Source organism: Coregonus lavaretus (assembly GCF_964263955.1).
Source record: "Coregonus lavaretus genome assembly, contig: HAP1_SCAFFOLD_1279, whole genome shotgun sequence".
In the NCBI taxonomy this organism is placed as follows: domain Eukaryota; kingdom Metazoa; phylum Chordata; class Actinopteri; order Salmoniformes; family Salmonidae; genus Coregonus; species Coregonus lavaretus.
The window spans coordinates 59,135-74,245 of NW_028167079.1; the positions used below are offsets into that span (position 1 = coordinate 59,135).

General features: G+C 41.0%; 1 protein-coding gene across 2 annotated transcripts; it reads left to right on the plus strand.

The window, feature by feature from the left end:
* Positions 1-87: 87 nt before the first annotated feature.
* Positions 88-7,708, plus strand: LOC311113908 (UPF0462 protein C4orf33 homolog). Of its 2 annotated transcripts, none has more exons than XM_084189188.1 (6): positions 88-274; positions 4,448-4,634; positions 4,894-4,954; positions 5,057-5,108; positions 5,386-5,585; positions 6,792-7,708. In XM_084189188.1, the coding sequence occupies exons 2-6, from the start codon at positions 4,454-4,456 to the stop codon at positions 6,883-6,885; spliced, it is 588 nt and encodes a 195-aa protein (XP_084045314.1). In that variant the 5' UTR covers positions 88-274; positions 4,448-4,453; the 3' UTR covers positions 6,886-7,708. The 2 variants fall into 2 exon arrangements, with proteins under 2 accessions (XP_084045314.1, XP_084045313.1); XM_084189187.1 differs by lacking the exon at positions 88-274 and adding an exon at positions 301-383 and having other exon boundaries at positions 6,792-6,975.
* The last annotated feature ends 7,403 nt before the right edge of the window (positions 7,709-15,111 follow it).

A 15,111-nucleotide genomic window follows, 5' to 3' on the forward strand; every position in this document is an offset into this window, starting at 1 on the left:
AAATCCATTTTAGATTAGATATGAAACGCCATTTCAATATGTAAACAAATGTACTTCGAGGCTGTTGTACTGGGTTGCGTGCCAACTGATTCCGTAATTACGCCACCCAAGAACATCTGATAGGAAAGAGCTATCATCATATGATCATACCAGGAAGTTGATACTCTATAGAAAGTGCATTATCTCTTTGGCATGAGCTACTGTATGTCTTTTGATAACAAGCTAAATATATAGCCGTTACATCAGCGCGCAACTGGATTCCTCCTCTTACAAAGTAAGTAACGTTAGCCTTCCTATCAGTCACGATCCACCGCTCTTGGACATCGGTCTCGCTAAAAGCGGCTATCTTCCTCTATGTACTTACTTGCGCAGAACTTAAAATGGTAAGTTTTGTACCATTTTAATTGGTTCCAAATTACTGCATTGTGCCATACTTATGCGGCTACTACAAATAACACTGCTCTTGGACTACCATGCTGACATAAGTTTGCAGGGCAGGTTCATTGTAGCCTCGTCTCGGATGTATTAGTAGGCAAGAACATTTCATGTTTTTAGTTGTATCAAAATCAATAAATCAAAGCACGTTTTTGGGCTCATTCAGTAGTTTTTACGTGATTAAGTAGAATCCTGTTGAAAATAATATTTTTTAATAATATATTCCTAAATCATAAATTGGAAATGATACTGTTGCTGTTTCAAGGGGTGTATTCATTACGGAAACCGTTTACCGTTTAAGAACCAAACGGAAGCAAACAGGGGTGTAATCATTAGCCAAAGTTGAACGAGAGTTTCTATTGGACAAATGCAGGTAGGTCCCTCCGTTTCGTTCCGTTTGCTTCCATTTAAGAAACGTTCTGCAACAGACTCGGCGTAATGAATATGCCCCTGTTGTCATCGATTTTAGATGTATACCCCAGTGTCAAAACACCCGTTTAAAATGTCCATATTCATAATCATGATATGCTGAAATAGGTTGTGATATTTGAAGACCAAACATACAAATTACTCCCTACACACGTGTCACACTTACATTTAGCTGAATTGGAAAACAGAAATTCATTAGCTTGTTCTACTGTAATCAATAGTGCGCGCAAATTAATCACTCACATCGATATTGTATGGAAATCAATGGAACTGGGACAATAACCGCGGCGACATGTAACGTTTGCGCTCTTCTAAAACACAAACCACAACGAACTTGGATATACAACATAGACCTGTCCATGTAGTAGCCATATATCGACTAATCTCCTTGTGCGACAGTGTTTACAAATATTTCTATAACTAACCCAAGAGAGACCACAGCCTGTCGTTTCCTAAGGGAGCAAATTAATCAGAGTGGGCAGAACAAGCAAAGAGGTGGACAGAGCCAAACACGAGCTAACGAGAGCCTATTGGCGCGTTCTAGCATATTTTCGTTAGGGAACGCCTACTTTGTGAAGTGCGCGTTTGCAATAAGTAAAGTCGCCCCTGCACTCCTTATAAACAACGCAATTTTCAGAAACGTTGGTAAAGTACACAAAACTTAGTCCACTCTGTTCGTCACAGATTTAATTTTTGGAAACAAAAAACTTTATTGAGATCAAATGTTTCATCAATGAGAAAATTAGCAGAATGTCGGCCAAAATCCATCTCGCGCAATCTTCTCCCTTTGCCGGCCACTGGGCTTCCATTTGGTAGTGAGTGGAAACGCCAACCGGATGCTTCACATTTATACATCCGGTGAAACGTCTCATTTTATTTTTATTTTTTATTGTTGTGATTTTATATATGTCTCATTGTTCTATCTGTGATACTTCTTCTTCTATGATATAATGGCGGTCCGCAAACAAATGTTTAAGGTGCATGCCGCCACCTACTGTGCTGGAGTGTGGTCAATCACGGTTTACAACATTAGCTCCACATTTCTAATTCCTCCTACCTAACTCAGTACTTCTGACAAAATAAAAAAAAGCCCTACTAACTTCTGAAAGACCCTCCACTATCCCCCAAACCTCCTCAATCTTTCCCTCTCTTCAACATACTTACAACAATATAACAACACATGCTCCACCGTTTCATCGACCATACACTCCAGACACAAACCATTCGCATGCGTGCCAATGACGAGGCGCAATCGAGTAAACACCACCTCTTCCTTCCTAATCTGTCCTTTAATCTTGGTCCACCGACCTTTCTTTGCAGGACATATATAAATCCCATCTCTTCTGCCACACATCTATCAAAATGGCTCTGATCTTACATTTGGCTGCACCTCTACCCAATAGAACATAAATATCAATCATATCTCATTTTAAAGCTCTACAATTTATTTACCTTGCACACCCGAATGGGCTGGGAACCAGCAGAATGTCACTACTACACCCAGTCTCTCGATTCGTCATAATAACATGAATGCCTCCAATAGTAGGTCACTCCTATTATTTTTAGTCATTTACTAGACGCTCTTATCCAGAGCGACTTACAGGAGCAGTTAGGGTTAAGTGCCTCTCTCAAGGGCACATCGACAGATTTTTCACCTAGTCGGCTCTGGGATTAGAACAAGCAACCTTTCGGTTACTGGCACAACGCTCTTAACCACTAAGCTACCGGCCACCCCCTATTAGATTTGTTAGATGATAAACTATTCAACACAGACAGGGAATCTGAGCATACTATAATTCTGACCGGCTGAGCGTCCTCCACCCACTGGAGGGCCCACAGTATTTACAGTAGATGGCCAATCAGAAAAGGGAAACAACACTTTTTTGACTGGATAATTTCAACGAATCGTCACCTCACCGGTAGTTCTACATAGTGACAGGGCTTTACTGTCTTTGGTGATAGCTTGACTGTCTTTGGCTTTACTGTCTTTGGTGATAGCTTGACTGTCTTTGGCTTTACTGTCTCTGGTGATAGCTTGACTGTCTTTGGCTTTACTGTCTTTGGTGATAGCTTGACTGTCTTTGGCTTTACTGTCTTTGGTGATAGCTTGACTGTCTTTGGCTTTACATGTCTTTGGTGATAGCTTGACTGTCTTTGGCTTTACTGTCTTTGGTGATAGCTTGACTGTCTTTGGCTTTACTGTCTCTCTGGTGATAGCTTGACTCTCTTTGGCTTGACTGTCTTTGGTGATAGCTTGACTGTCTTTGGCTTTACTGTCTTTGGTGATAGCTTGACTGTCTTTGGCTTTACATGTCTTTGGTGATAGCTTGACTGTCTTTGGCTTTACATGTCTTTGGTGATAGCTTGGCTGTCTTTGGCTTGACTGTCTTTGGTGATAGCTTGACTGTCTTTGGCTTTACATGTCTTTGGTGATAGCTTGACTGTCTTTGGCTTTACATGTCTTTGGTGATAGCTTGGCTGTCTTTGGCTTGACTGTCTTTGGCGATAGCTTGACTGTATCCATGTATAAACTGTTCAATGTCCTGTGATGTATGATAAAATAAACGATACCAAACCAAATATATTAATCTGTTTAAAGCAATCGATTTAGTATAATCTTGATGACTGTAAACGTGTATATTAACATCACCAATCTGAGGTTAAAAGGATGTGTAATTCCACTCAATTTATGTGGTGAAAATGCAGGCTTGTGTAAGATAGTAACACAAACTGTCCACATTAGGGGTAATTAGCACAATATAAAATAATTGAATATGACAAAATCAAAACCTATTGCAACAATTACACCTAGTTCTCACTCAATTAACCATTTTAGTGAGTTAGAAAATGCTCTCAAACACAATTTAACCTCCATAGTTAAATTTAGCCTCCATAGCTACATTTAGCCTCCATAGTTACATTTAGCCTCCATAGCTACATTTAGCCTCCATGGCTACATTTAGCCTACATAGTTCCATTTAGCCTCCATAGCTACATTTAGCCTCCATAGTTACATTTAGCCTCCATAGTTACATTTAGCCTCCATAGCTACATTTAGCCTCCATAGCTACATTTAGCCTCCATAGTTACATTTAATGCGTCTCAACCATTGACTTCAGCATCTTACAGTTGCACAACCATATGATAATGCATAGCTACTACGGGCCTCCTGTAGCTCAGTTGGTAGAGCATGGCGCTTGCAACGCCAGGGTTGTGGGTTCGATTCCCACGGGGGGCCAGTATGAAAAATGTATGCACTCACTAACTGTAAGTTACTCTGGATAAGAGTGTCTGCTAAATTACTAAAATGTAAATTTAGCCTCCATAGTTCCATTTAGCCTCCATAGTTACATTTAGCCTCCATAGTTACATTTAGCCTCCATAGTGTCTATGCAGCAGCCTGAATATTTGAGGTCCCTAGTTTTAGTGCTGCTGTCAACTCCTGCACTAATAGTCAAGCCCAGGAATGAACATGATATCACAAACAGATCTGGGACTAGGCTATGGGTCTTTACACAGCATAGTCTAATCCCATTGTGAATACCTAACAATAAAACCCATAACCAATCCTTCTCTCTCTCAGACTGAGATGGAGTTTGTGATCAGCACCACATGGGACAGCCATCCTGTGGATCATGACCCTGTGAAGGTGACGTTTTTACCCGGGGATGGAGGGATGACGATGCAGGTGTCTGCTCCCTTCTTCAACGACCCCCCGGGTCCCTCAGGCCCTCCAGGACAGCCCTTCCCTGGCCTCTGGGACTATGAAGGTGGGTAGAGAGAGAGAGAGAACAGGACAGCCCTTCCCTGGCCTCTGGGACTATGAAGGAGGGTAGAGGGAGAACAGTGGTGGTTTATCCTAGTCGTGGGGGTAATTAACATAATCATAACTTTTACTACCATAATAATTTATCTTTGATTGCTCGTTTTTAATGTTGTTTGTGGCCATTTCCCCCCCCAGTCATCCTAGGCACAACAAGATGGTTTTGAATGCATATAATATAACACTTTTTAGTTATTTTCCTACAGTGGTTGAGGCGTTCTTTCTGGACAGTACCACTGTGAACTACCTAGAGGTGGAACTGTGTCCGTAAGTAGAGCCGTTTCCTAATAGCTTTGATGGCCTGATTGATTGCCAAAATAGGATCCCAGTAGCACTAGACTGATTCTTCCCTTTACTTTTCTATTGCAGACATGGACAGCACTTGGTGTTACTGCTCTCTGGAAGAGGTCATGCATTCATGGTAAGCTAACACCATCACAGCCTCCGAATGAATGACTGAATGGATGGATGAATGGATGGATGAAGGGATGAATGAATTAACGATGGAACAGTACAATGTATTACACTCATATCATATAACTATTTAGTTCTGTCCCAATATATTTAATTAAGCTATATTAACATAGACTTACCTCTATTTCGTCACTTACCATAAAAGTAATCTAAGGGTCCAAGAGAGACAGACAGCCATCAATGGTTCAGATTGGTTTCAAACTATTTTGTTTTTGTTTTTCCAGCAACAACTGCCCCTGTCGTTCACGGCGACCATCACAGGAAACAGGTGGAATGGTGAGGCACTTATCCCCTGGCACTACTTCCCCCCTAACGTCAACAAGATGAACTCGTACGCCATCCACGGGTCCGGTGTGGGACGCACCTACGAGTCCCTCTACCCCGTCCCCCAGGCCGACCTAGTGGAGGGACAGAAGCCCAACTTGTGAGTATATTCATTGCCTTCAGAAAGTTTTCACACCCCTTGACTTTTTCCACATTTTGTTGTGTTACTGCCTGAATGGATTAAATAGAGTGTTTTTGTCACTGGCCTACACACAATACCCCATAATGTCAAAGTGGAATTATGTTTATTCAAATGTTTTACAAACTAATTAAAAATGAAAATCTGAAATGTCTTGAGTCAATAAGTATTCTACCCCTTTGTTATGTCAAGCCTAAATAAGTTCAGGAGTAAAAATCTGCTTAACAAGTCACATAATAAGTTGCATGGACTCACTCTGTGTGCAATAATAGTGTTTAACATGATTTTTGAATGACTACCTCATCTCTGTACCCCATACATACAAATATATGTAAGGTCCTTCAGTCAAGCAGTGAATTTCAAACACAGATTCAACCACAAAGAAAAGGAGGGTCCTTGTCTGTCTATAGAAAAGGAGGGTCCTTGTCTGTCTATAGAAAAGGAGGGTCCTTGTCTGTCTATAGAACAGGAGGGTCCTTGTCTGTCTATAGAAAAGGAGGGTCCTTGTCTGTCTATAGAAAAGGAGGGTCCTTGTCTGTCTATAGAAAAGGAGGGTCCTTGTCTGTCTATAGAAAAGGAGGGTCCTTGTCTGTCTATAGAACAGGAGGGTCCTTGTCTGTCTATAGAAAAGGAGGGTCCTTGTCTGTCTATAGAAAAGGAGGGTCCTTGTCTGTCTATAGAAAAGGAGGGTCCTTGTCTGTCTATAGAAAAGGAGGGTCCTTGTCTGTCTATAGAACAGGAGGGTCCTTGTCTGTCTATTGAACAGGAGGGTCCTTGTCTGTCTACCTTTCTTTAGTCAGAACACAGTCTCTTCCTCACCTCTTCCTTCCTAAGACACACATTATTCAAGGCTGAAACTCTTACAGAGGCATCTTTCAGGAGAAGACTGCATTGCCAACTCTACACACACACACACACACACACACACACTGCCAACTCTACTTAAAAAAAATATGTTTAGGTGACGGAGATAAAGCCTACTCCGCTGCTGTATAACTATTCATTGCGTAGATGTGTTAGCTGTCAGTGGACAGATTTCAATAGTCAGCCCAATGTTTTATTGCACTGAGAAAATTAAATGCAAATTCACAGATTTCAGTGTGTGCGTGTGTGTGTGTGTGTTACCAAACTGACAGATTGCACTTTTCTCTCTCTCTCACGACGCAGCCACCTCTTGGAATATTTCCAAGACTTTCGCCTGCAAAGCATCATGGGAGAGGGCTGGGTCCAGCCCGAGTCGGATCTCTGGAAGGGAAAGTGATGAGTCGGGAGAACACACACACACACACACACACACACTGGAACACACACGCATGATGACAGCCGGCACGACCAAAGTCACGGAGGAGGAACAAAGTGCAATCGATCTTGATTAGTTAATGATGTCAGACTGGATGACATGAAATATGTTATCAGTTTGTCAGATGGTATTAACACCTCACCTCAAATAGCCTTTTACCAACTCAGAGAGGCCTGGTTCAGAAAACACTTTATTTTTTTGTATGAATGAAAGTGAGAATCAAAGTTCATTATATCTGTGCTATCTGTTTATAGATTTATGCCTTTTTCTGAAATGAAAGACCATTGAATTTGATCATTTTCAATGGTACCTCCAATTCATTGTAGGAGTATCATTGTTATTCAGTAAGGTGAAGGCTTATCATGAAGAGTTTACACTTTGGATTCATGGTTTCTTGCCGTGCATTGATCATCGCACACAATATGTCTGTAATTCATAATTGTGACCAATTCACTGTGCTGTTGCTGGAGTAAGGCTGTTTTGCTTGAATTATTCCTGGGCAAATTAAAAATTGATTGTCCGCATCCCAAATGGCACCCTATTCCCTGTATAGTGCACTACTTTTCAAAAGTAGTGAACTACATAGGGAATAGGGTGCCATTTGGGACGCAATCGTTGAGATAATTATTTGTCATTTGATAACAGCCATATGTGCCTTTTTGTAATTATGTTAAATGAGCTCTTGTGTCGTCATTACTTCTGGGATCAAAATAGGACTGTTGGCTTATGGAATGTTAATGTAAGTAGATAGGCGGCAGACTACCAAATAAATAAATTAAATAAACTGTGTCCCATGGAGCATTGCCATCAATTTGTTTTCCACCAACACGTTCAGGCAACCTGAAAACTCCATATGTGCATCACACACACACACACACACACACTTAGGAAAGCGACATTATAATCCCAGCCCTCTTATCCAGGGTATCAATCCTCCCACAGTCTCACTAGCTCACTAGAGACTCACAAACCATCCGGTCAGACTTTTGTGAGCCTCTCCACCTCTCCACCTATCCAACCCTCCACCTCTCCACCTATCCACCCCTCCACCTCTCCACCTCTCCACCCCTCCATCTATCCACCTATCCACCCCTCCACCTATCCACCTCTCCACCCATCCACCTATCCACCCCTCCACCTCTCCACCTCTCCACCTCTCCACCCCTCCACCTCTCCACCCCTCCACCTCTCCACCCCTCCACCCCTCCACCTCTCCACCCCTCCACCTCTCCACCTCTCCACCCCTCCACCTCTCCACCCTTCTACTCCTCCATCCCTCTCTCCCTCTCTCCCTCCATCCCTCCGCTCCACCCCTCCATCCTTCTACTCCATCCCTCAGAGAAACCTCCATCCCTCTCTCCCTCCATCCTTCCGCTCCACCCCTCCGCTCTTATTTTTACCCATAAACCTGTATGTCGCCTCAGCAGGGATCTGACTGGTATATTTATCAAGCCTCTCTCTTCATCTCCCTCTCGCTCTCTCTCTCTTTCTTCTTCTCTGTCTTCCTCTCTGTCCCTCTGTCTCACTGTTTTACTATCTCTCTCTAACTCTCTCTCCCCTCTCTCTCCCACTCCCTGTTCGGTCCTGAGACACAGCCTATTGATTTTCAAGTCGGGGTGCTAGACGGTTCTCTCCCTCTCTCTCCGTATCTCTCTCTGTCTCGCTCTATTTCTCTCTATCTGTCCCTCCCCTCTCTCCCTCCCCTCCCTCCCTCCATCTCTCCATCTCTCCACAGCTAGTCGAGGCCAGGTTGTGAGTCCTTATTGAGCTCCATCTATTTTAATTGGTAGCTCTTCCCTTTGAAATGCAGGCAGTGATTAGATGGCAGAGATCCTTAAGCCTCCTCGTTATCGCTCACGGTAACACTACGTACGGTCCTCCACTCACTCCAAGGTGTGTGTGTGTCGGGGTTGAGGCGATGCTTGTAATTCTCCTCACTTGGCACGCTGAAGTTCAGTTTGGCGTTGGTATCGCACACAAACACACTCACTCTGAACACTTGTGAAAAACTAATGCAATCTCCGCATCGGAGATGTGTTCTCTGATAAGATTCAAGACGGGTTCTTTTTAATTAGACTGAAGAACAGAAGAGAAGAGCAGAGGAGACTTAAGCAGATAGAGACACACACACTCACACACACACACACACACACACGCTCCACTTCAAAGAGACTGACTTAATCTGGAAAAGAATGAAAGGGGGGGCAAACTGTTCTAAAACATTCAATACGACGAGCTCATAAGAGGTTGGTATGTCAGAGAAACTTTCCTTGTAATCTTCACTCATTTCTTTTCGAGGGGACGTGGGTGGTGTGGCCTTATTTCTTAACATTTTGAGGTTTAGGGGAATGAATTGGGGCGGATCAAGTATTGATGAAAACATTTAAAAGGATCAAATGTAGATATGTGTAATTATTAAAGAGTAGATGATGTAGCTAACACTATGTCAGGTGTCGTTAAAGAGTAGAGAGAATGTAGCTAACACTATGTCAGGTGTCATGAAAGAGTAGAGAGGATGTAGCTAACACTATGTCAGGTGTCATTAAAGAGTAGAGAGGATGTAGCTAACACTATGTCAGGTGTCATTAAAGAGTAGAGAGGATGTAGCTAACACTATGTCAGGTGTCATTAAAGAGTAGAGAGGATGTAGCTAACACTATGTCAGGTGTCATTAAAGAGTAGAGAGGATGTAACTAACACTATGTCAGGTGTCATTAAAGAGTAGATGATGTAGCTAACACTATGTCAGGTGTCATTAAAGAGTAGAGAGGATGTAGCTAACACTATGTCTGGTGTCATTAAAGAGTAGAGATGATGTAGCTAACACTATGTCAGGTGTCATTAAAGAGTAGAGAGGATGTAGCTAACACTATGTCAGGTGTCATTAAAGAGTAGAGAGGATGTAGCTAACACTATGTCAGGTGTCATTAAAGAGTAGAGATGATGTAGCTAACACTATGTCGGGTGTCATTGAAGAGTAAAGAGGATGTAGCTAACACTATGTCAGGTGTCATTAAAGAGTAGAGAGGATGTAGCTAACACTATGTCAGGTGTCATTAAAGAGTAGAGATGATGTAGCTAACACTATGTCAGGTGTCATTAAAGAGTAGAGATGATGTAGCTAACACTATGTCAGGTGTCATTAAAGAGTAGAGAGGATGTAGCTAACACTATGTCAGGTGTCATTAAAGAGTAAAGAGGATGTAGCTAACACTATGTCAGGTGTCATTAAAGAGTAGATGATGTAGCTAACACTATGTCAGGTGTCATTAAAGAGTAGAGAGGATGTAGCTAACACTATGTCTGGTGTCATTAAAGAGTAGAGAGGATGTAGCTAACACTATGTCAGGTGTCATTAAAAAGTAGAGAGGATGTAGCTAACACTATGTCAGGTGTCATTAAAGAGTAGAGAGGATGTAGCTAACACTATGTCAGGTGTCATTAAAGAGTAGAGAGGATGTAGTTAACACTATGTCAGGTGTCATTAAAGAGTAGAGATGATGTAGCTAACACTATGTCGGGTGTCATTAAAGAGTAAAGAGGATGTAGCTAACACTATGTCAGGTGTCATTAAAGAGTAGAGAGGATGTAGCTAACACTATGTCAGGTGTCATTAAAGAGTAGAGATGATGTAGCTAACACTATGTCAGGTGTCATTAAAGAGTAGAGATGATGTAGCTAACACTATGTCAGGTGTCATTAAAGAGTAGAGAGGATGTAGCTAACACTATGTCAGGTGTCATTAAAGAGTAAAGAGGATGTAGCTAACACTATGTCAGGTGTCATTAAAGAGTAGATGATGTAGCTAACACTATGTCAGGTGTCATTAAAGAGTAGAGAGGATGTAGCTAACACTATGTCTGGTGTCATTAAAGAGTAGAGAGGATGTAGCTAACACTATGTCAGGTGTCATTAAAGAGTAGAGAGGATGTAGCTAACACTATGTCAGGTGTCATTAAAGAGTATAGAGGATGTAGCTAACACTATGTCAGGTGTCATTAAAGAATAGAGATGATGTAGCTAACACTATGTCAGGTGTCATTAAAGAGTAGAGAGGATGTAGCTAACACTATGTCAGGTGTCATTAAAGAGTAGAGAGGATGTAGCTAACACTATGTCAGGTGTCATTAAAGAGTAGAGAGGATGTAGCTAACACTATGTCAGGTGTCATTAAAGAGTAGATGATGTAGCTAACACTATGTCAGGTGTCATTAATGAGTAGATGATGTAGCTAACACTATGTCAGGTGTCATTAAAGAGTAGAGGATGTAGCTAACACTATGTCTGGTGTCATTAAAGAGTAGATGATGTAGCTAACACTATGTCAGGTGTCATTAAAGAGTAGAGAGGATGTAGCTAACACTATGTCAGGTGTCATTAAAGAGTAGAGAGAATGTAGCTAACACTATGTCAGGTGTCATTAAAGAGTAGAGAGGATGTAGCTAACACTATGTCTGTTGTCATTAAAGAGTAGATGATGTAGCTAACACTATGTCAGGTGTCATTAAAGAGTAGATGATGTAGATAACACTATGTCAGGTGTCATTAAAGAGTAGAGAGAATGTAGCTAACACTATGTCAGGTGTCATTAAAGAGTAGAGAGGATGTAGCTAACACTATATCAGGTGTCATTAAAGAGTAGAGAGAATGTAGCTAACACTATGTCAGGTGTCATTAAAGAGTAGAGAGGATGTAGCTAACACTATGTCAGGTGTCATTAAAGAGTAGAGAGGATGTAGCTAACACTATGTCAGGTGTCATTAAAGAGTAGAGAGAATGTAGCTAACACTATGTCAGGTGTCATTAAAGAGTAGAGAGGATGTAGCTAACACTATGTCAGGTGTCATTAAAGAGTAGAGAGGATGTAGCTAACACTATGTCAGGTGTCATTAAAGAGTAGATGATGTAGCTAACACTATGTCAGGTGTCATTAAAGAGTAGAGAGGATGTAGCTAACACTATGTCAGGTGTCATTAAAGAGTAGAGAGGATGTAGCTAACACTATGTCAGGTGTCATTAAAGAGTAGAGAGGATGTAGCTAACACTATGTCAGGTGTCATTAAAGAGTAGAGAGGATGTAGCTAACACTATGTCAGGTGTCATTAAAGAGTAGAGAGGATGTAGCTAACACTATGTCAGGTGTCATTAAAGAGTAGAGAGGATGTAGCTAACACTATGTCAGGTGTCATTAAAGAGTAGAGAGGATGTAGCTAACACTATGTCAGGTGTCATTAAAGAGTAGAGAGGATGTAGCTAACACTATGTCAGGTGTCATTAAAGAGTAGAGAGGATGTAGCTAACACTATGTCAGGTGTCATTAAAGAGTAGAGAGGATGTAGCTAACACTATGTCAGGTGTCATTAAAGAGTAGAGAGGATGTAGCTAACACTAAGTCAGGTGTCATTAAAGAGTAGAGAGGATGTAGCTAACACTATGTCAGGTGTCATTAAAGAGTAGAGAGGATGTAGCTAACACTATGTCAGGTGTCATTAAAGAGTAGAGAGGATGTAGCTAACACTATGTCAGGTGTCATTAAAGAGTAGAGAGGATCTAGCTAACACTATGTCAGGTGTCATTAAAGAGTAGATGATGTAGCTAACACTATGTCAGGTGTCATTAAAGAGTAGAGAGGATGTAGCTAACACTATGTCAGGTGTCATTAAAGAGTATAGAGGATGTAGCTAACACTATATCAGGTGTCATTAAAGAATAGAGATGATGTAGCTAACACTATGTCAGGTGTCATTAAAGAGTAGAGAGGATGTAGCTAACACTATGTCAGGTGTCATTAAAGAGTAGAGAGGATGTAGCTAACACTATGTCAGGTGTCATTAAAGAGTAGAGAGGATGTAGCTAACACTATGTCAGGTGTCATTAAAGAGTAGATGATGTAGCTAACACTATGTCAGGTGTCATTAATGAGTAGATGATGTAGCTAACACTATGTCAGGTGTCATTAAAGAGTAGAGGATGTAGCTAACACTATGTCTGGTGTCATTAAAGAGTAGATGATGTAGCTAACACTATGTCAGGTGTCATTAAAGAGTAGAGAGGATGTAGCTAACACTATGTCAGGTGTCATTAAAGAGTAGAGAGAATGTAGCTAACACTATGTCAGGTGTCATTAAAGAGTAGAAAGGATGTAGCTAACACTATGTCTGGTGTCATTAAAGAGTAGAGGATGTAGCTAACACTATGTCAGGTGTCATTAAAGAGTAGAGAGAATGTAGCTAACACTATGTCAGGTGTCATTAAAGAGTAGAGAGGATGTAGCTAACACTATATCAGGTGTCATTAAAGAGTAGAGAGAATGTAGCTAACACTATGTCAGGTGTCATTAAAGAGTAGAGAGGATGTAGCTAACACTATGTCAGGTGTCATTAAAGAGTAGAGAGGATGTAGCTAACACTATGTCAGGTGTCATTAAAGAGTAGATGATGTAGCTAACACTATGTCAGGTGTCATTAAAGAGTAGAGAGGATGTAGCTAACACAATGTCAGGTGTCATTAAAGAGTAGAGAGGATGTAGCTAACACTATGTCAGGTGTCATTAAAGAGTAGATGATGTAGCTAACACTATGTCAGGTGTCATTAAAGAGTAGAGAGGATGTAGCTAACACTATGTCAGGTGTCATTAAAGAGTAGAGAGGATGTAGCTAACACTATGTCAGGTGTCATTAAAGAGTAGAGAGGATGTAGCTAACACTATGTCAGGTGTCATTAAAGAGTAGAGAGGATGTAGCTAACACTATGTCAGGTGTCATTAAAGAGTAGAGAGGATGTAGCTAACACTATGTCAGGTGTCATTAAAGAGTAGAGAGGATGTAGCTAACACTATGTCAGGTGTCATTAAAGAGTAGAGAGGATGTAGCTAACACTATGTCAGGTGTCATTAAAGAGTAGAGAGGATGTAGCTAACACTATGTCAGGTGTCATTAAAGAGTAGAGAGGATGTAGCTAACACTATGTCAGGTGTCATTAAAGAGTAGATGATGTAGCTAACACTATGTCAGGTGTCATTAAAGAGTAGAGAGGATGTAGCTAACACTATGTCTGGTGTCATTAAAGAGTAGAGAGGATGTAGCTAACACTATGTCAGGTGTCATTAAAGAGTAGAGAGTATGTAGCTAACACTATGTCAGGTGTCATTAAAGAGTATAGAGGATGTAGCTAACACTATATCAGGTGTCATTAAAGAATAGAGATGATGTAGCTAACACTATGTCAGGTGTCATTAAAGAGTAGAGAGGATGTAGCTAACACTATGTCAGGTGTCATTAAAGAGTAGAGAGGATGTAGCTAACACTATGTCAGGTGTCATTAAAGAGTAGAGAGGATGTAGCTAACACTATGTCAGGTGTCATTAAAGAGTAGATGATGTAGCTAACACTATGTCAGGTGTCATTAATGAGTAGATGATGTAGCTAACACTATGTCAGGTGTCATTAAAGAGTAGAGGATGTAGCTAACACTATGTCTGGTGTCATTAAAGAGTAGATGATGTAGCTAACACTATGTCAGGTGTCATTAAAGAGTAGAGAGGATGTAGCTAACACTATGTCAGGTGTCATTAAAGAGTAGAGAGAATGTAGCTAACACTATGTCAGGTGTCATTAAAGAGTAGAAAGGATGTAGCTAACACTATGTCTGGTGTCATTAAAGAGTAGAGGATGTAGCTAACACTATGTCAGGTGTCATTAAAGAGTAGAGAGAATGTAGCTAACACTATGTCAGGTGTCATTAAAGAGTAGAGAGGATGTAGCTAACACTATATCAGGTGTCATTAAAGAGTAGAGAGAATGTAGCTAACACTATGTCAGGTGTCATTAAAGAGTAGAGAGGATGTAGCTAACACTATGTCAGGTGTCATTAAAGAGTAGAGAGGATGTAGCTAACACTATGTCAGGTGTCATTAAAGAGTAGATGATGTAGCTAACACTATGTCAGGTGTCATTAAAGAGTAGAGAGGATGTAGCTAACACAATGTCAGGTGTCATTAAAGAGTAGAGAGGATGTAGCTAACACTATGTCAGGTGTCATTAAAGAGTAGATGATGTAGCTAACACTATGTCAGGTGTCATTAAAGAGTAGAGAGGATGTAGCTAACACTATGTCAGGTGTCATTAAAGAGTAGAGAGGATGTAGCTAACACTATGTCAGGTGTCATTAAAGAGTAGAGAGGATGTA

What these genes read in the sequence shown, in the direction of transcription:
- LOC311113908 (XM_084189187.1), top strand. An exon ending in GAAGAGGTCATGCATTCATG is followed by an intron (nt 5,109 to 5,385) that starts GTAAGCTAACAC and finishes TTGTTTTTCCAG; the next exon opens with CAACAACTGCCCCTGTCGTT. An exon ending in GAGGGACAGAAGCCCAACTT is followed by an intron (nt 5,586 to 6,791) that starts GTGAGTATATTC and finishes CTCACGACGCAG; the next exon opens with CCACCTCTTGGAATATTTCC.